Raw genomic sequence first — 21,541 nt, 5'->3', positions numbered from 1 at the left:
CTCACGAGCCCTCTAAAGGCCTGCCAGTACCATGTTTGCTGGGACTGATTTGGAAATGTGCTCACCCCCACTACTATTGGCCCGCAGTAGGACATCACCTGGTTTAGGACTGCCTGCCAGTTGGTGGATAGAATGAAAAGAATGTGAAAGGTGCTTAAGTCCAGACAGTCCACCAGAGAGAATCTCACCAAGTTATAGCCTAGTTAAGCACACAGCGTTATTCATTTTCTGCCATCGGTTTTGCTGAAATTCCTTGTCTCATGAAAGGTAGAATCTGAACAGCATTGCAGAGCAGCTTCCTTGTTGCTTGACCTGCACATACCTCTATCTGCTTTGCCATAGAAGCTTTCCCACATTAGTCTTTTTCAGTTCCATAGGCCCCAAATATCATTAGAGCTAAGATCATTTTCAGATGTTTTGTGGGACAACAGACCTTCTGAGCTATCCTAAATACCTACTGTCTCCATTTCATAAAACTATTTTGCAAATTACAGTTGGCAATGATCATTCGTAAAAGGAAATGAGGACAGTTCTCTGTGGAATTACCTGTAGTTAACATTACAGTTGTCAGTTAATAGGTGTATCAATACACACATCATCAAGATTATTTTTACGTACTGTTGGACCTTTTATATCCTGACTGGTTTTTGTACCCAGAAAAGCTTTTAACTGAAGGTAAAACATTTCCTCTCAGGAACTGCAAAATGTGTTCAAAAAGCAGAAATTCTGTCTGAATCTTACATTCAAAGTTGTCTCGGAACAAAGTGGATTAAAAGAATGTATAGTCTGCATTCTTTCATTAAGTACTGTTATTAGCAGTTATAGTTTTGTTTCTTAAGAAGATTATAAAGGTATGAAAGGTATCCATGGGTCTCATTTACTGCAGTATCTGAAGGATTTCTCTCATAATTTTATTTCGCCCTTTGAGGATTCAGAGCCTTTAAGCTCACATTATGTAACAAGTTCGACAAAGGTTGTGCTAATTGGTGGCGATGGGGCGTAAAAATGGTGTGTGATCCAACAGAGGAATGTATGGAAGTTCACTTGGGGATAGCTATTGTTATGCTGCATATGTACGACAAAAATGTTATCTGGGCCACCTGACACTTGTGACTCCAGTGATGTGGGATAAAGTTTATTGTGTTATTTTTTTTCACTGAGCGCACCTAAATTGAATTATGTTTCCCCCACCATTCTTAAAATGAACCAGATACATGGCTAGTCCCCTTTGACTCAAAATAGACAAAGCAAGGAAATGATGCATGGGGAATTTAGGAAGGATACCTATTGATTTTGTTCTTTTTTCTTATATCAGTGGAATCTGTGGCACAGTAGTGTTGGTCAAGACATCATTCAATGAGCACTAAAAATGTCAGGTGATTTACAGGTGTGTGTTCAGTTTTTAGGAATGATTCCTTAAACAATGGGAATGTAATAGTGTATTCATCTGGCTCATATGTGTAGCAGTGCTCATGTACTGACTATTGTATTGCAGCCCCAGCTATGATTTTCTTTCTTGTTTTCTCCCCTTTATTGTGTCTTGTAGGAGCTTATAGGATGTAGAGATGTGTCAGAAATGACCTTTGTGTATTTAAATGCCATGGTATGTGTACCATAAACTGTGGCCTGCAGATGAATATTCAGCTGGGAAATTGCAACTTTGTCCCAGAACTCTTAACTCTTGAATTACAGAAGAGGCATACAAACACTCTGGAGAAACAGCTCCTGCATCTTACCAAAGCCATTTCTGAGAAGTTTTATGATGACTATGTACTGTGTACTTTCCTTTAATGTAGGTTGTTTTTTGTGAATCCTGGTACAAGCAAATAACTCTTTACTTTATCAATACCTGAGGCAATCTTAGCTGGCGCTGTATCTGACACAGGCCAATTGTATGTAAGCCAGACCCACATATGGCAGTGGGTTCAACTAGGTTTGCCAGGCAGAAGTAGGCATTTTTATCCTCTGTAAAATATCTTTGCCAAAAAGTGTTTGTAACAATAATTTACTCCTTGCTACGCAGAATAGTAGTGTTCACATGCTACTTATTGTTCATGTTTAAAAAAAAAAAAACAAAAAACAACCAGATCAGCCTATAATTAGCATCAGTTGCCATGGTCGTAGTCTCTCAAAAACAGGAATACCAGTAAGATAAGTACAAACACCATGATTCCTCGCTCCATAATATGGCTATAAAATGGCCAAATGCACATATTTGGCATGTGACCTCCCTTGTTTATATACATATAAACACATGTAACATATGTGAATGTAGACTTTACCAAAAAAGTTAAAACTCTTAACAATATTCCATGTTCAGCAGCATTTGAGCAGTGCGGCCTTTCTGTGTCTCAGTCATTGGAAATGCAAAGCAGTGCATTGTATTGTATATGAATGGCACACATACCATTAAGGTGGGTTAGTAGACCACTGAGGTTTCTTTGAGGAGCTACCTTACACCCACTTGTGGCAGTCTTTATTGTTAACATTGTGTGCTAGATCTCAGTAATTGGACTAACTGCACCAAATTGCTAACCAAGGAAACTATTATGGTTATTCCCACAGTGTCACTTCCTGTCAGATACAGGAAATCACAGGGGTGTGCTGCAACATGTAATAGCCTGCAAAATACACGCTTCACTTAGCTAATGTCCCTCAATTTTCATAGAATTTCTCATGGAGGCCATTGCTCCTTGTATTTTCTTATGGTGCATGTACAAGGATGATATATGTTGTGTAGATGTCTGTGGCTGAAGAAATTTGTTAGTTTTGCTGCTTAATCAGCTATTAAATCTATTCATGTGTCTTTCCTTCATAGTGGTTAGCTTCAGAAATACCCAGGTCTCCTTATTCATTCTGAAACACAGCTTTACTGTTTTGGAATCTGCACAGTTGGTGAATTTGAATTTGCAATAGTTTCCTATGAAACAACCAAGGAAATGTAGTGGGCAACACACAACAAATCGTCTGCTTTAGTGACATGAGGTAATTATTAGAATATTGTAATGCTGGAGTGACTCCTGTAGGTTATGTCTGGTGAAGGTACCATCAGCTTTGCTTCATTCTTCAGGTGGATGTTACGCTCATATACTCTGTGAAAATGTTCACCTTGAATCCCTCCTTGCTCATAGCTTGGTATTCAGAGTCAATCTGACTTCAGTCATCTCTTCCTATTATTCACATCTGCAGCGACACCCAGCCAGGTTATAAATCAAGCGCTTTGCTAACACAAGAGCCAAAGAAATCACACACTCTCACGGTAGTCTGTTTCCCCTCAGTGGCAATGTCTTTTCCCTCTGCTTCACCTCTTTTAATAACTTTGCTGAATTCTGCGGTCTGTGCAGCTACCCTAGTGCTTTCCAACAGCCTCGTGTAAAGGCGTTACTCCTACCACTATCCATCAAAACAGATGGTTTATTGCTCTCTGCAGAGATACAAAGATCCACGAAGGGCAGAATGTCTCTGCACTGATTGGTAGCACCAAAATGCCGTATCAGTTAAGTATGGTTGATTTAATTGGAGAAATTTGGATGAAGGGACAAACAATGGCATCTTCACCCTCAAATTTTCATGCAGAATGCCAAGCACAACATAGGAAAAGAGCACAACTAAAAAAATAAGAATCATACACATGTAGTTACTGTCCAAATCGTTATGAGGAATGTAAATTATATTAGTTAATAAAGATTAAATGAATTAGACATTGTTTGAAGCATAACTGCGGCAGTGAGTGTATTTTCCTTTTGATTTATACAACAGAGTTGTGCCACTTGGTATTTGAATCCACAAATCCAGTCCACTGTCCTACAGATCACTGTGGGCTGCAGTTCCCTTTATGAAACGGCCAATCTTCCCTCAGCAGTCTAGTTCAGATACAATAATATACTTGACCACCACAAAAACTAGAGTGGCCAGTGTCCCATTGTCTGACTTTGGGGTCATGCAGAGGTCACTGCTTAGATAGGCCAAGACTGGTAATAACTGATTCTTTCTCCTGTGTCCTTCCAAAGTGACTTCAGCTACAATGTGTGGCCAATTTGTCGCCTTTCCGACAGCCTGAGGTTATTATCAAGCATGGTGAATGATTCTTGCCGAAGTGCAGAATCATTGTCCAACTTGAATTACAGCTGTAATTTCTGTACACTCATCTCCCTTTTTCAGAAGCCCATACAGATACTAATTATGGGAAGAAACTAAACACCCATTGTAAGCGATCCCGTCAGAATGGGAGAGGATCATAGACGTTCATTCATAATCTTGAAAAACAAGTCCAACTCAAGAGTTGTTGTGGATGGTAATGTGTAGGTTCCCACATGAAAAGCCTTCATGGAGTTTTTTTTTACTTTATTACATCATTATTTATGAAGAGTCTTGAAATCCAGGAAGTTGAGGAAATATCTGAAAACTACTAAAAAGAGTCAAATTCTATTCTACTGTGAACTGTAGGGTAGGAACAGTTAATTTGCTTCTTTTATGGAAGAACCCTACACTTTTATACTCAACCACATATGTGTCATTAGGATTATAACATTATGAGTCATTTCCAGATTGTTTCTCATTCATTTATTTCAAGTTTTGGTACCCAAAAAGAACCACCCTGATTTTGTCATCATTACTAATTTTCCTTAATGCTGTCAGCATTAATGATGCTACAACATGTAGGGCTTGTATTGGTAAGGCTACAACTGGCTTATTTTGCATTTCTTTAGTTCTTGATTATCTCTAAAAGCTGTGACAGCATGGATTTCTTTTTTTTTTTTCAATCCTTTCATGTTACAAGTATGACACAAGAAGAGGTTCCTTTTTGTGTATGTTTTGAGTTCTTGAGGAACTCATGGATCCGTCTGTGTCTGTGCATTTTACTACCACTACAATGCCCGCCCCCACCCCTGTTGTTCCAAACCCGCAGCGTCACAAAGTCTTCTGCCACTGGGTTTCAGATTACTGAAAGGCACCTGCTTGGCTGCCTTGTTTCTCGCCTATGGTGACAAATATTTACAACAGTTGGTCTAGATGACACGAATAGGAGAACACGTTTGCCGGGCAGGTTACCATTGCATAATTAACTAATGGGCTTGTCAGCTTTTGGGAGGGGGTGCGTATGGTAGCCTTTAAAACATATGTCATACAACCAGCATAAACACCATTAAGGAACAGCATGCACTGCTCCTTTCTGTGTATCTGCAGACCATGTTTATGGCAGTTTTGAATTACATGCTGCGTGCACAATGTAGCAAGGGAACCAGGTTACAGATCTTACTGTATGGCTGGGTCTGTTATTGTGCTCCTTTGTCTGTATTGATCTGTGACCTAAATACAGTTCCACAGTGTCATAAGCTTGTAATGTAAACATTGGCCTGAATCACAAATCTGACCTTCCTTTTAGAGCTGGAAAGGTGTCCCGTGAATATGTACATATTTTTTTATGAAGGAAAACAAGCAAGTCTGTTTAAAAGTCTGTTTTTTTTTAATGGCATGGCTGTGTCCTTTTGAGCACATTGTTGTGGAGGACACCAAGAATAATGGTCTGTGCAGGGTTGTGTAAGTAGGGGGAGGAGGCCCTGCTGATGAACTGCAAGCGCATGCTAGCGGCTCCATCGAAGAGGGAACTTGTACAGTGCCCCATTTCCTTTACACAAGGGACACGTTGCCTTGGTCTAGTCCTGTTGCCGCAGTAACCAATAGTTAGGCACAAAGCACTGTGCATATCAAGACCCCCCTACCTCTCTCCACAACCACCCTATTTTGTGTTCAGAAAAGGAGCGCAACTGCCGCCCCATTGAGTATGCCATAGTCAAATCACAACCTTGCGGCAGAATTTAGCTGGGGCTGGAAACGGCATAGAAGGGGTTTATTCCATTCAGGTTGTAACCATTCACAGCACCGCTGGAGCCCTCTCCACCTCAAGTGTACAAGCTGCTTAACATTCCCAAGTGCCCTGGTCCCAGTTGCCCAAGGTAGATATCGGCTCATCAGAAGAGAGGTAGGGGAGACCTGAAGAGAATCCAAGGCCCTCTGGTTTTATTGGCTCTCAGACTGGAACCAAAATTATTAGACTGAGACATTTGCGGAGGGTTTTTTGTCTCCGTCTTGTTAAACCCAGTCTTCGATTCAAAGACTTTGGAAGACTGTCAAAGTCTCATATTCCAGCCAGCAGCCCTGCTTTATTTGACAGTTATACTCAATAACACAGCAAGCAAGGACTTCTGTTCTTCCTCTGCACATTGTCTGAACAGTGTGTGCGTTAACATTTGTGGAAGGTATTGGGCCTCCCTGGGGTCAAAATGAATCACAGCACCTGTGATCTCAAAGGTCCACTGTCAGATTCAGTTGAGACAAGTTGACAGACTAAGTGAGGTGTTTCAGTCAGGTACGCTCTTTCTTCCTACCTCCAAATCAGTACGTGGTTTCGGGGAAATACTTATCTACCTGTAATGCAGCACAACAGCCATTTAGACCACGACCTAATGACATTTCAAGGTCTGGGACTGTGGTTACTTACGCAGCAATCTTTATTTACACACACTTATAAACTGCCCATGTAGTCATTTCTACATCTCTACAGTGACATATGTGCCTGCTCTGCAGAAAATTTGTGATATCTTTTGGACCTGTTCCAGGCAGCCCTCATTCAGTTATTGACCTATACACACTGTTCTAAGGACATTAATTGCAGTACAGTTTTCCACCAGCTTAATTCACACAATATGAGGCATCCATGTCTTGCAGCTTCGTTTACATGTATTCATTTGGCATTTCATTTCTCCACTGTGATTTAACTACATTCTGGATTGACTCAGGTGAAGCATATCACTTAGGCCTATGAAGGTAGCCTGTGAAGGTTACATCACGTTTGCTAAGCAGACACTCTTACCCAGAGCAACTTACATAGCTTACACTTTTTCATGTTATACATTTATACAGCTGGATAATTGCTGCAACAATCTGGGTCAAGTATCTTTCCCAAAGGTGCAACAGCAGTGCCCCATCAGGAGATTGAGCCTTACAGGGTGATGAGCTGTGCTCTTTATCACTATGCTACACTGCTGCCCACAGGTAGCAAATCCACACTGCTTCCTTTTACGTGAATGTACCTCTGGCCTTTGGCCCCTGACAAATGCTCTGTCTTCTTCTCCAGGGGCAGGTGAAGGTATGTGCGGTGCTTCAAACCCCAGAACTGGTCCCAGAGGATGCTGAGGTCTACATTGTGCTGGGAGGGTCAACCCTGGACCACATCACCGCAGCTCAGAGGACCAGCAATGGAAGCATGCTTACCTTTGTAGTCCCGGGTGAGTCCTGCTGTAACGAGTTTTTCTTGCTTATTAGCTCAAACTTGCTCATCCAGTTTCACAGAGCAATCAGAAGGAGATTCCTCAGGGGTTTCCTCTGCAAACCACAGGCTTGTAACTTTTTCTGCACTTTCACATGTGGGAAGTGCACTAGCTTCCACCTTGCTCATGTTTGTAAAATCATGTTTTATATGAAATTACGTTATCCTCTCTTTAAGCATCTGGAAAGCGTCTAGTATTTGTTAGGGCTACTACATAATGATGAATAATAATATTTTTATATTTATTTTTATAATAAATAATAATGTTATTTGTCATTATGTCAAGGTATGATTTTATGCACAGATTTTTCCTGTAGGTAAAAAACATTGCTTTAAGGCATACTTGCATTGCTTCTCTTTTTCACACAAGCCTGGATATTTAAATTGAACAAAATCTGATTATATAGGTGTATATATAGGTGTTTTAGCTCATTCTGAATACAATGATATACATTACAGTACAGTGTTCAACATCTTATTAAATGATTAGAGGTAAAACTTCACATTGCGACCCTTCCATCTAAATTTTTCCTAGCTCTTACCATGGACTAAGGTTCAGTGTCTGCCAAAAATTAATAATTTTTGGAAAGTATCAGCATTTGAGTTCCAGATTCAGATTTCAACATTTTAATATGTGCAAATCATCAGCAACTGTGTCTTTAAGAGGGAAATTATAAAATGTCAGAATTATTGATAACATTGTTTTGATTTTTTTTTCTTTTGTTATTACATAGAACCAGTCAATCATTTCATTCAAATAGGTGAATATATGCTTAATGAAGAGAGCATCATAGAAAATGTCTCTGCTAGTGTTGATAAACATCATTATGAATGGTTTACAAATAATTATTATGTTTGCTGTTGATATAAATGCCCAGTATCTTTCTCCGTTTTCCTGTACTGGATGTATTGAATGGTATTATCCATGTTTAAATTAAATGTAGAAGTGGCAGAAAATGTGAGTCTGTCAGACTCCATATTCACACACCTCTTGTTAGCTGGCAACTAAATGTAAAAGACAACATATGCATACAACTGTGGATGTGCAGTCTTTTTAATCCTATTTAGGCTGTGGCTGTTCAAAGCAAACCCCTAATATTTCTGAAAGGGAAAAACAAAACCTTGCGATAACACCAGAGTTCCTAAAATGTTGAGCATCACCTGTGGAAGTGGCCTCCATCTTCAGATCACCACTTTAAAGGTCTTGCCCCCTCTCTCTGTCTCTCTCTCTCTCTCTCTTTCACTCTCTCTCTTTCTCTCATGAACCCTGTGACCTCTCACTACAATCAAAACTCTAAGACTGTTGTGTCTAAGAGGGAGCCTGAAAGGATGTTCGATCTTATCACCCAGTTTCCTTTTCGTAGGAAACAATCACTGCGCTATAAACAGTGCCACTCCTGTTAAGCTGACCAGGCTGGCACACTGGCACAGAAGGACATCCAGAAAGTTCTAGATTAAGTGATGCTAAACACAAGTGCATGTCTATGTGTGTGTGTGTGTGTTTTTTTTTTTATTTAATATTCTCCCGCAATATATTTCACAAATTTCTTAAACTGCTTTTCCTGGCTGTATTTGTAGTTATGGTTGGCACTCTCCCATAGTTACATTCTGAATGAGTTCAAAATGAAATTAGTTTCAGATGCTTTCCCAGTGAGGTTGGTTATTGGTCTGGAGCTAATGCAGCAGCAGCCAGAATCTATCAGTCTAGTTTCTTATACTTCCACACTGTTTTTCTCAGAATATGGGGCAGACTCCACCAGAGATCAAGTGTTAGTGAGTGTGTGATCATACCCTCTTATGTGCCAGTCTCAGTTCCTGACCTTGCTCCACCTTGAGAAGTGGACTTGCTCTGGACTGGTTCAGTGTGGTTTACTCTTGAGACAGTGCACCTTTCACACTTGGGGCAGCAAATCAGCCAAAAGCTAATGAGAAAGTTGTTTGCTGGCGAGAAGAGCACTCTCGATTTTGCCTCACTGATCCAAGCTGCAAACTCAAATTAAAAGGCTTGCTATCCTAATTGAAAAGGATCAGCAGGAAAGAGCCTTTGGCTTCAAGAGATAACAGGTCTGTTCGCTCTGACCATTAGGCCTGCTGACCATTAGGATATCACAGCCCCAGAGGAGTAGGCCTTGAGATGCCTGTTGCGGTGCTGAGAGTATTAAAGTGGTTAGTTGACCCAGAGAATACTTTGAACATAGGCCGTGGCAGAAGATACCTGCACGGATAACGATATTTCAAAGCAGCAGCTCTTTCAGATCCTGGAGAACTTTACTGTATCTGAATACCTGGATGTTCCTCCCCCAGTTGTATGGTGGATGTGGATGTATGCTGTCTGTCAGGAAATGGGATCCTTCAGAGGCCACTGCAAGACCAAGAATCCTTCTATAGTTGTTGCTCTACAAGCAAGTTTTGTCATACATGTTTAATCATTTGCAGGTTAACTGCCCCAGTTTTATGGCATTTGGGACCATCACTGCTCATCATAATTGGACTGTTCTTTGCAATACCACCACCAATCATAGATTTTAGTCATTGTTGTAAATTTTGATTTGAGGTTTACCTTAAGAGTTGAAAGTGAAAGTGCTTTATTAATGTTGAAACCTTGTTTTTATGATATATATCACTTCGTGCCGCCATTAGATATTCAGAATAAGTGTCCATATTATATAGCATGGAATTATGAAAAAAATGTTTATGTGCAGGTCATAACCTCTTGGAGGAAGTCACAGTCACAGCTTACCTCCACACTGAGGAAGGACCCGTCTCCTGCCTAAAGAAGACCACCCTTGAGTATGTCCAGGACGATGCTCAGGAGCTATCCGAGTTCCTGGTCACCCACTGTGACTGCCTCAGTGCCAGCGGCTCCCAGGACATCCTCAGCAGGTTTGGCCTTGGGGACGAAGCCACCCGCGCAAAAATGGACAAAAATGTTGCACAGGCCATGGCTAACTTGGATTACCCGTACACCTGGAATGTCCTGGGAAGCCGACCTGGGGAGGGTGAGTTCCGTTTGCAAGGAATCGACTCCACAAGTACTCATCTTTACACAGGATGCTGAAATGTGATTGTGTCCCTTGATGAGATGTTGTGTACTTGTTTTTCAATCTTGTGTTCAGGAACGTTTTAAATATGTGGCTTGATAGATAGCATTTAATCATGGTTTTCCGAATATGTAAGCTCATGTGCTATTTATAGCATGCCTGACTACATTCATGAATAATTGATTTTATAGTCTGCATGGGCTGGTTTGCTCATGCAAAATTCCAAGTTCCTTATTTTGGACCATTGCCAAGTAATAACAAGTTTCCTCTTTTGGCTACAGGTCAGTTTGTTTTGTATTGCAGCCTAGACCATACCACATAGATAACAATTAGTAGCAGCCTTAAATCATATTACTTTTAGTCTAGTGCACACCATATAATTTTTGAAAATGAGTGTCCTGGCAGCGTATAAGATTTGGCTAGTGTGGAATTACCGTAGTTTTTTATGAGCTGTATTATGTGTTATTACCTCAAACTCCTGATTATTACTTACAAGTACTACCAAGCCTTGTACCAAAACTACCAAGTATTTTCTTGCTAGTTTTCTCAATGCTTTATAAGAACAGAAGTTACCTGGAGGGGGTAGCTTTTTGATGATTGTTTGATACACCCAACTTTTCCTCTCCTTTACTCCCTTTGACAAACAATTCTCTTCATTCACCACGCCATACCTCCGTGACGTCTCAGATCAGATGACTAATCAAGCATCTAAAACTTAACTTGCCAAACCAAACCAAAGCTGCTCTACCTCCCATCCAGACCCTAATCCATCAACAATGTCTCTATTACTCTTTATGATAATGCAGTGCCTGCTTATCAGTCCGCCAAGAATCTTTGGACAACACAGGACAAGTTGTCCTTCACCAAGAATGTGGGGTCAGTGACCAAAAGCCCTGACGCTCTTCTGTCTGGACTTCTGTAAATCGCTGGTCGCCTAGCATATCTCATACAGCCTCTCTAGTTTATCCACAATGATGTGCATGTATATAACCTACCAATATACTCATGTGTCTGACTGCTACTCATGTCCATCCATTGACTACCAGTCAGCACTCTGGTGCTGGCCTATTGGGCAACAAAAGGGACTTACAAGCTACCCTCAAACCTTATAACCCTACCAGACCTCTCCATTCAGCAAACTCTGGTTGCTACCAGTCACCCCCCCCCACCCCCCCCCCCCACACACACACACACCCCACACACACACCGTACCCCCACCCCACCACACCCCTCCACAAACCCATTTCTTCAGGCTGCATCTTCTTTCTTTCACTGATCCCAGATTCTCCCCCTGCCTGGCATTAAACATCCTTAATGCCATAGGTTCCTAATTATGGGTGCAGTTTGTGTTTGCTGTCAAAGTTTCAATAGTGTTATTAACAATTGATGTACCCATACTGCTGTTCCTCATTCGTATTACATGCACTGTGTGTTTAATAAGGAGCTATGTGTATGTGTTCAGGCTGTAATGCTGCTCCATGCCTCAGTAAGAGTGCTGTAAGGGGAAAAACTATGATCACATGTTCCCAAGACACAGCAGAGCAAAGAAAACATACTTTCAGAGGTGGGGTAATTATAGCCATTAATGGAAAGAAGATTAAGAGACTAGAGGTTTGGAGGAGGTGCTGTTAATAGTGATCCCATATGTTTTGCTCGGTTATAATAGTAAATCCCTGTGCAGTAAGACTGCCTAATTTGCTATTAGCACAGAAAAATCCTCGGTTAATAGCACTGACATTTGTGCAGGAGAGATTAAGAATTCTTCGGAATTCTTTGGAAACCATCCCTGGTTTCCTTCCCCTCTTTTTTGGTATTAAGCTGTTCAGTCCTTTTCCCATCCGTTATTGTTTTGTTCAACATTGCCTTGGACTCTGTAGGAAATGAACATTTAAACCACATGGTTTCAGCAATCAGAAAAGAGAGGAGTTCTAAAAGAAATGCTGGGTGTTTGATCTAGTTGTTAATTCTATTTTCTGTTGTTCACTGTGAATGGTATTTTTCCTAATTAGCTTAATCCGCGCCCCCTTGTTTCTTTGATTTGGTTTCTTGCATGGCTGCAATATTGTTATTGAAAGTGACCGTGGCTGTGTCACACGTGGGATTGTTTGAAATGCATTACAGCCGAAGAAGCAGCAGACAATTCGATTAGAAAAAGACTTTATAGACGGGGTGTATAGCCAGGGTTAAATGCGCATGTGCCCGCCTCTTTAACATAAAGGGCAAATCTAATTTGCCTTTAATGCAATTATGGTAGTCTGTTTCATGACAAGTCACAGCAAACGTCTCAGTAAAACTCAGGCAAAATTACGGCTGTGAGGAAATTCAATTTCCGGGCCCATGCTGCCATTTTGCAGGCTCTGTGGGCCTACTGTATTCAGCACAATCTCAGCCTTGATCATTTCTATAAGTTAGCTTCTTAAAATCAATCCAGTGTGAGGTTTCCAGGAATTTTATGCAAACACGTCTCCCAGGAATATCGACTGGGGGCTGAGTACAAGGAGAACTGCACGACTTCGTGTTTTTCTTTCGCCCAAACCTTTAAATACTTAATTGGATCAATTACTGAACGAGGACAAATGGCCCTATGTTCAGTGTATTTAGAAGTGGATTGTCTGAAATGACTTTGAAGTGAATTTAAATGTACAGTCCAAGCGGACTCCTGCTTAAAAGAAGAAAACACTAAGCTTTCTGTTTTACATTGTGTTTAACTCGTAGACATGGCACGGTACACATTTCAGGTAAGTTACAGATGTTTTAGCAGATCGTGTAGTCTTTTTACCTGTGGTTACCCTGAGCTAAGGTCATGCCCATGCCATTCGTACAGAACTAGGTACGCAAGTACAGGTCCTGGCAGGTGTGACACAGTGTACTTAATCATTAGATACATTACCAAGGAACACACAAACCTGAACATTAAAACAAATTAGGCTGTGTGATGCTCTAATGCAGTTTGTCAGCAGATGAGTCATTTGTTTAATTACCCACCTCCCCTCCCCAACACGCACACCCCACGCCCCATCGCCAACCAAGCAGCCCATAATACAATCCAACAGGATTTCCTGTCTGCCATCAGGAAAGGTTACTGATATGGACTGACTTCACATACTCTGAGGGCAAGTGAAATTATACAGTTCACCTAGTATAAGTCATTTTGTAATATTGTGAGGAACATATTTTAAAGTAACAACAGCAGATACAATTTTTCTTTTGTGTTTCTTTTGTGTGCCCTGTAGTGGTGTGTTGTCTTGTATGATATATTTTCATTTAGGAGTTCATTTAAGTCCAGGGTGTGCATTTACAGCTGAAAAGTTCAGTTCTCTGTTTGTACATTTTCATTGATAATCTAAATTATATGTGTTTGTGGTAATGCTTTTGGCTACATAGTCTTAGTTGCTTGAAAAGGTCCGACATAGATTTTGTGATAGGGAGAGGATTGTTGTTGTCTGAATTTGGAACAGGCCAAGGAAAAAAACTGAAAGTATATCAGGCATCGAGCAGGTGGTTTTACATCACACTCTTACAGGAGGATTTTGTTACCAAAATGGAATTAAAATAAAATACAACAGTTTATTCTTATATATCTCTTGATGATGATAAATTGATTGTGGACATCCCACGCTTAGCTCCAGCTGAGTATAATATAGAAGCACATCTGTTGTAGCTTCTGAATCAGTAAACCGAGTAGGTTTTACAAATGCGAACTGAAATGGACAAAGCGCATCTGTAAAATGGTCTAATTGCAGTTAACAAAGCCGTGCCAGTAAATGAGTTCAACAGCTCTGGTTTGTTATGTGGGGAGGCTCCTCTCTTATCTTAAGTCCAGGCCTTGATTAGTATCACGCCCAGAGTAGGTCCTCTGGTAAGAGCACATTCATCCCTAAGAAGAAAACGTATCCTGGAGCCCTTAGCCGTGCCTCATCTCTTCCTTTCCTTATCCTTAATCTGACAATGAAAAGGAAGCAAGCCTCTCTTCTAAGGCAGCCGGTCACCATTTCGGTTGTCTAACGCGGTGAAGCCTGGCAATCACCCGCTCTCTGCCAGCGTGGATTTCCCACAAGAAAGCGGACATGCAGGAGAGCCGTGAGTGCTCACATTCAGCCCTTTGTTTAGACTGCCTGGCATGTCCTTTTGGAGGAAAGGGAACCCGTCAAAGGATGCCAAAACGTTTAGCGGGAACAAGGCTTCACCGAGAGGAAGCGAGCTCTGTTCCCTGTCACCAAAGCTGGCGCTCCCAGGACTGTGCACCATCACGTGCATCGCACGGAGAGGAGCCGTGCCAAAGCGGCACAGAGAGAGAGAGAGAGAGAGGGCTTCAAAGGGCTCCGATGTTTACGGATGGGGTAATGTGCCGAATGCCAGTTATCCTGGCTCCTGCCCACTCATAATGTGTGCCTTTCCCTCTCCATGCTCCCATTGACAATACTCAGATCTCAGTCCTTGAAGATAAATGTCTCATGCACTGTTCATAAACTGTGGGTACACTCAACCTCTTGCCTAGCTCTGTTTTAATGTTTCTGCCAGACTTTTAAGGCTAAATGTTAAAGGCTCTATGAGCTACTCTGATCTACTCTACAGTGTAGTCAAATGCAGGTAGTATTGCGTTCACTTCCTGCATTTTTGCATAACTACACTGTCCTAGTTTTGCTGAGGTTGTACATGTGTTAAAAAGCATCTAGAATGTGGTAAAGTTGCTAACTTTTGAAAAAGGAGAAGCAAGGACAAAATTGAATTAACCTCTTGACAAGTTGGCCATGCCAGAGAGAGAAAAATAGTACAGATAGCTGAAGTTCATCCAAAACTTCTCACATAAAGGGCGGATTGTTTGTGGTAAATTGCGCAGCTTAATTTGCACTGGTTGCTGAGGTTATGAATTGTCTGAGCAGTGTTGTGTCAGTTTGCATTAGCAGATGGATGCTTCATTTATAGCATTCTCCCGCCTGTGAATGCAGGGCCTCTGTAGGGGCTAGCAGGCCTTTTCCCCTCTGATAATAAATCTTTTTTTCTCTCTGCAGAATTTCTGCCTATTTGAGTAGATTCTGCATAAGGACAGCAACTTGGTTACCGCTTTCAACTGTAGGGATAAAACTGTGCCATGTTTTTTGCTTTGGATCATAACATGAATGTTGACCTTGATTTGTTAAAAGTGAGCCACTGGCAAGGATATACAATGGAATGGAGAAAATGAGAGAATAAAATTTAATGTATTTGGATATGTACCTGAAAATTAATAGATGATAACAATTATATTGCTGAACATTCAAGAGAAATGACACAATGTTTACAACGGACCCTCTGTGGAAATATAAATCATGTGTATTTAAGTCAGCATGGCTTAATGAGTTTAAGATCTGAGGTCATTTGGTCCTTCCTTAGAGGATTAGTTTATCTGGAAATGCGGACAATTGATGATAATGTGTGTTTCTAGGAGAAAGTTTTTTTTGTTTTTTCCCCACACAAAAACCAATCGTAATCTTTATGTTATGCTCCCCTTTATGGGTTCACTGAATGGAAACAACAAGCTAAAATAAGAAAGACAAAACCTTTTTTGCTTTTTCAGTTCATATTTTTACCTTGTCATATTTTCTGGCTCTTTGTCCACGCTCCTCCTTGTACTCTAACACTCACTGTCATTGCAAGTTACTACATTATGACATAAATCGATGAATGCTGAATTATACAGTGAATGATGGTAATGTAAACTCTAATTGTTAAAAAAGAGATTGTGTATATTTCAAATTGTATATGGCATCAGAAAATAGCAAATATTTCTTATCATCATTTCCCTTGATCATTGGTTCAGAAATGGGATTGTAGTGGCTGCTTTTTCCTCATGCACTCTCCAACCCGCTTTCTCCCTCACGCTCCCTCCACCTCTCTCCTGCCTGTCCAGTACTCCGGCCGAGAGAGTCCCTGCTCCACCTGGCTGTGCGCCTGGGCTTCCTCTGCCTCTCCGAGCTCCTCCTCTGTCAGCCGGGGGGTCTGATGGCCGTGACCATGCCCAACGAGGAGGGCGACACCCCGCTTCAGCTGGCCGAGCGGTCAGGGGAGCGTGCACTGCTGGAGCTGCTTACAGAGTGAGTCATCAGGGCTTGAGCGCTCCGTGGCACCTCTGTGACACAGGAATTCTGTGTGGCCATATGGTCTAATGATGAAACACTGTAGGACTTACTCGGAGAACACCTGCTCCCATCATGCCTGTTGCCCAACAGTGTACTCATTAATATAATCACCTCTAATCATTGGGCCATCACTGCCCACTACCAGTGCTACCATGAGGCCTTTACTTACAAAGCTGTGTCTTGGAAAGAAACTAGTCCCTGGATCAGGATTACAATTCTGTGTACATGTGAATGTTTGCTGTAATTAAGTTTACCAGTTGCATTACATTACTGGCATTTAGCTGAGGCTCTTATCCAGACTGACTTTCATAGGTTACAGTTTTGCATGTCATCCATTTATACAACAAGGGTACAACAGAGGTGGCCCAGAGGTGGCCCAGCAGGGAATCAGACCAGCAACCTTTTGGTTACTCCACCATACTGCCGCCAGCAATAAATAAGTTATCTGACAAAGCATCTCTGGATGGCTTTACATTTGTTTACCCTGTCAACCAAGGCCTAATTCAAAGGAAAAATGTTGAAACTGGGATAAGACACCATAAAGACAGCAGTGGGCGGCACTGTAGCATAGTGGTTAAGAGGCAGGACTTGTTACTGAAAGATTGCTGGTTTGATTCCCCACTGGGGTGCTGCTTCTGTACTCTTGGGAAAGGTACTTAACCCACAATTGCCTCAGTAAATATCAAGCTGTATATATATAAAAAAAATGTAACCTATGTAAGTCGCTTTGGATAAGAGCGTCTGCTAAATGCCAATAATGCAATGTAAAGACAGGAATTAGCCACTTGTGGAACACTGTTGTGGCCATTGTACATATCATGTCCTCACAGTAGAAACTGTGACCAAACTGTAACTGAAGTAACACAGTGTCAAGTAATTGAAGGCAAAAGCTTTCCATGGGAATTTATTGACTGCTTATGGTAACAGACAGATGACTGTAGGTCTCAGCCTCCACATTTACAAATGTAACACTGATGGATACCTTAGAGATGTTATGGAGCATCTTTAAGTACACCTATCTGGTTCAGGTAAAGCTGACTGATTTTAATGGAACCATGGGGCATATCTTGTTGTCTTATTGCTTTCCTGACTGGAACCATGAGTAACAGTCTCAAATTTGTCCTTTGGATAGAGTTTGTGACATAGAACTGCAAACATGTGAGACCTCTCTGCCTGCGATGGGATTACAGCAGTTGGTACAGCAATTGGTATCTAAGTTAAGATCACATAAAGTACTTCAGTGTAATCATTGTGTATATTACTGCTGTCCTTTGTCTCCTCAATATCTAGGCCGTACTGATAGTATATTATATTACTATTTGAATTACTTTATTAGGTTAGCTTTATTGCACTGTATCAGAGCATGATGTCTATACATAGCCTCTGGTCCATTAAAAGTGCTTCCTGTCTGGTCTCGTTTGGGCAGCCCGCCCAACCCGCTGGTCACGCCCCTGGCCGGGGTTTCTCAGGTGTGGGCCGACAGCTCCCGACTGCTGCGATTCTTTCACGGGCTGGAGACCCTGACTCTGACAGCCCGGCGGACCCCGGAGCGGAACCAGCAGGTTGACATTCTTCTCCTGAGGAAGAGCCTGAGAGACGATAACTTCCTAAGGGAGGTGAGCCAGGGATGGGCTCTCCACCGGCAGTGCACACACGGCCCTTAGGAGGGGCATTCTGTTTCAGTTTCAGCGTCTGCTTCTGCTGTGCGCTCTGTGTTGATGTGTTAAGTCAGTGAACACGATTCGATTACACGGTATTGAGCTGCTGTTTTGAATACACGGCAGTATGTTTTGACTCTGAACTGCTTTAAGGTGCAAACCATATACTCTAGATAAATATTGCTTCGGGACTACAATTACACATTACATCATACAGTGTAATAACAACGTTGACATGTCTTGAAAAGTCTATAAAGCTAGCAGACTTAAGAAGAAGGAAAAACTTTGCTACCTTGTTGACATTAAGATTGGTTACCACAATTATCATTTATTATCACGATATGTGTGATTATTCTCCTGTATGATGTGATTTCTGACAATGTATTTGACAATTAAAACAGTTAAGAGCTGAGCAGTAAATAGTTCTACAATTAGATAAGGCTTTGAGCAGAATTTATGTTCTTTTCACAGGCATCTTTACTTACCCACAAATGTTTTAATAGTTTTAATAGTAGAACGGACAAGTCAATAGGCATCAATAAACACATTGCTGCCGCTGGTAAATGTATCACCCATTGAAGAACTGGATATTTATATGCTTATGACAAAGTTCATTTGTTTGGTATTACCTTGACCCCTGTTGGAACAAAATGGTGCATTTGTCTAAGGCTGAATGAATGAGCACTTCATTGGCACTGTAGTAAAAACTGGTGTTATTCCCTGATGTGTTTTCCTGCTGTGACCACACTTGATTCATATCACTGGAGACCCAAACAGCTGTTACCCTCAAAAACAATGTGGTAGCTTGATCCTGTGAGTGCATGTCTTTGCACTGAGACGTACTGAACCTCGACTGAAAATTTCTCGTAGATCAAAGCACTTAAAAGAAGCGCTTCGAAGAATGAACACAAAAAGGAGGTCACTGAAGGCTGCACCAACAACACAGGTGGGTTCTTTTTTTATTTGTTTGGGTTTTTTGATGTTTTGATTCATGACGTTTCTGCTTTCTTATTGATATTCAGCCTGGCCTGACTGGAGTACAGTAAAACTGTGTCAATTGGTCTTTGAAGATGAAAAAATGATGTCAGTCAACATCAACGCATCCTTCCTGGAAAACATCCACAGTTTTTTCTGTTGCTTGTTAGTGAAATTATGGACCAGACTTGTCAGTATCAGTCCTTACATGGGAGGGATAGCAACAGTGGGCCTGTAGTCCTGGACACTGCACAGCATCCGTGAACAAATGGCCTACTCCCAGTTAGAGTAGATCCATTAGTACTGCCAAATAATGCCACAGCCATCTTCATTCACTCTGCATGATTCATATCCACTATGCATTGTTTTACTGAAATCAACTGTTTACAAAATCACGCTTGTACTATTTGCGTTGGGCTTTCATTACACCAAGAGTCATGCGTACTTTCTGTTATATTCACTGGTGTTCATTCTAGGCCAGCTATGAGTTACTGTACCAAACTGAAGTCTGTATCCAGATCAGATGTCGGGTGCCAAATTTCTTTCAAATTGTCATCAGTACCTGTAAAAACAACACACATTCAGTGTATGGATTCTGCAGCTGTGCTGCAATGAGGTGGCGTTGACTGATTAATATATGCCAGCACTTTCATGTACCGCTGTAAGGGTCACACACCCCTCTCTAACACAGCATCAGTTGCCAAGTTGCATTTAAAAAAGAAAACAGTGAACATGGGTGGTCCAGCTACATTTGAAACCTAACTCAAACCACGCTCTTTCTGCTGCTCCTGTAATGACTCTGCTTATACTATGGGCTAAACAAGGAGAGGATATCCAAGCAGGATAGCCCAACAGACGTTTTTCCGCTTCTCTGTAAATAAAGCAGCAGAGAGGAGAAATAAGCAGCACGTGGGCTGTGAAGAGAAGCAGCACCAGTCAGAGGGAGGGGCTGATTATTTTAACTGTGCTGCGGGGCACAACATTTTCCCAGCACCACAAGGTTAAGAAAACAAACAGGTCTGCTCTGGGTTCTGTGAGAGTGCCTAAGGTGAACCTGCCAGTTCGTCACCAGGGTGTTCCCTGTATGTTTAGCATTTGTGTGTGCCATGTCTTTGTGGTTGTGAACAAGCCTCTGACACGAACACACGGTGTCATCTGAGGAACAGGCCAAATCCTTTTAGTGACTGAAATTCAGGTCAGGTAATTGGGCTCCTCAGTGCTGAACTCTGCTGGTAGACTTTGGTATGACATGATGACCAGCGTCCTGCATTTCACACTGACTGTAAACCCATTTACAGAGATTCGAGTTAAGTGTCTTGCTCAGGGGCAACAGCAATGCCTCTTTTATAATTGTTTTGTTCGTATTGTTTTGTCGTCAGTGTTAAAGGAGGTCAGACCATTTCGGTACAGTTGCCTCTTTGTCCCTTTTTGTCCCAATAAACCCAATAAAGTCAATGTGCAACACATACTGACACCTCTGGGAACAAAGAGTGCAATATTGCACAGTATTCTGTGTAGACAGAAATGTGTTTAGTGAAGGGCATTATATCATTTTCTGTTTCTGGATTGCAATATGTCTCAAAGTGAAAACTATATTTACTCTGAGAAGTTTATTGTAAGATTTTAAAAATATGTATTTATTTATTTATTTTTCTTTTTTTTTGGGGGGGGGGGGGGTATTAAGATTACAGATGCAATGTTATGTTGAATAAATGAGTGTTTTGTTTCTACTTAAAATGAATTTAGAGAAACAAATATCCAAAAACCTTGAATTACATCAATTACATAAGTTACATAAAATCAAATAACATAAATAAGGGCCAGAGGCAGCCAGTCTGTTCCAGACAAGGAGCCACAATTTATTCCGAAAATGGAGTTTTCTAAAATGTTCTCAGAAATTTAATAGCCGATTCATTTATTATATGGAGAACTGTTAAATGGTTTTATGATTCATCATGTGTTCAGTTGTCTGTGAAATCTGATTTAAATTACACTTGATATTTTGATGGAAGTGATAGAGAAGTCATTTTGCCATTTTGCATATTGTACATTTTAAATCTTCTGGTTTTATGCTTCTGGTGACATTTCATAGTCAAGAACACCCTCAATGTTTATCCTGTTCTAGAACTACACAGAACCCATCAATGATCCTCTAAAATGGTAGCATTATTCCAGAGCAGATGTAGATTTACAGTAAATGTGTTTTTTTCCTTTTCATTAACTTTACACCCACACATGATGCTCTGAAGGGCTGCCTCTGACCCCACATGAGATCAGCCTCCCTATGATATTCATAAACAAAACTTTACTTGTCATGTAGTCTTTAAAGTATTTACATTCCTATTAATGCAATTCCTATTTACACACAGTCCACAATGGAAGTTATATTTTAAAACTGTCACACTGAAGACATTAATA

General features: G+C 41.1%; 1 protein-coding gene across 2 annotated transcripts in view; it reads left to right on the top strand.

Moving 5' to 3' along the window:
- Positions 1–21,541, top strand: part of LOC118776296 (rho guanine nucleotide exchange factor 28-like) — a 69,419-nt gene that overhangs the window by 7,508 nt on the left and 40,370 nt on the right. For both annotated transcript variants that reach the window (XM_036526517.1, XM_036526516.1), the window contains exons 3-7: positions 7,139–7,289; positions 10,033–10,329; positions 16,262–16,445; positions 17,917–18,106; positions 19,019–19,094. In XM_036526517.1, the coding sequence (XP_036382410.1) occupies positions 7,139–7,289; positions 10,033–10,329; positions 16,262–16,445; positions 17,917–18,106; positions 19,019–19,094 (898 nt within the window). The remainder of the gene's footprint in view (positions 1–7,138; positions 7,290–10,032; positions 10,330–16,261; positions 16,446–17,916; positions 18,107–19,018; positions 19,095–21,541) is intronic.

The sequence above is a fragment of the Megalops cyprinoides genome, chromosome 4 (assembly GCF_013368585.1).
Source record: "Megalops cyprinoides isolate fMegCyp1 chromosome 4, fMegCyp1.pri, whole genome shotgun sequence".
NCBI lineage: Eukaryota > Metazoa > Chordata > Actinopteri > Elopiformes > Megalopidae > Megalops > Megalops cyprinoides.
Note: the sequence above shows the minus strand (reverse complement) of the source record. Positions and strands in the feature narration are given on the sequence as shown.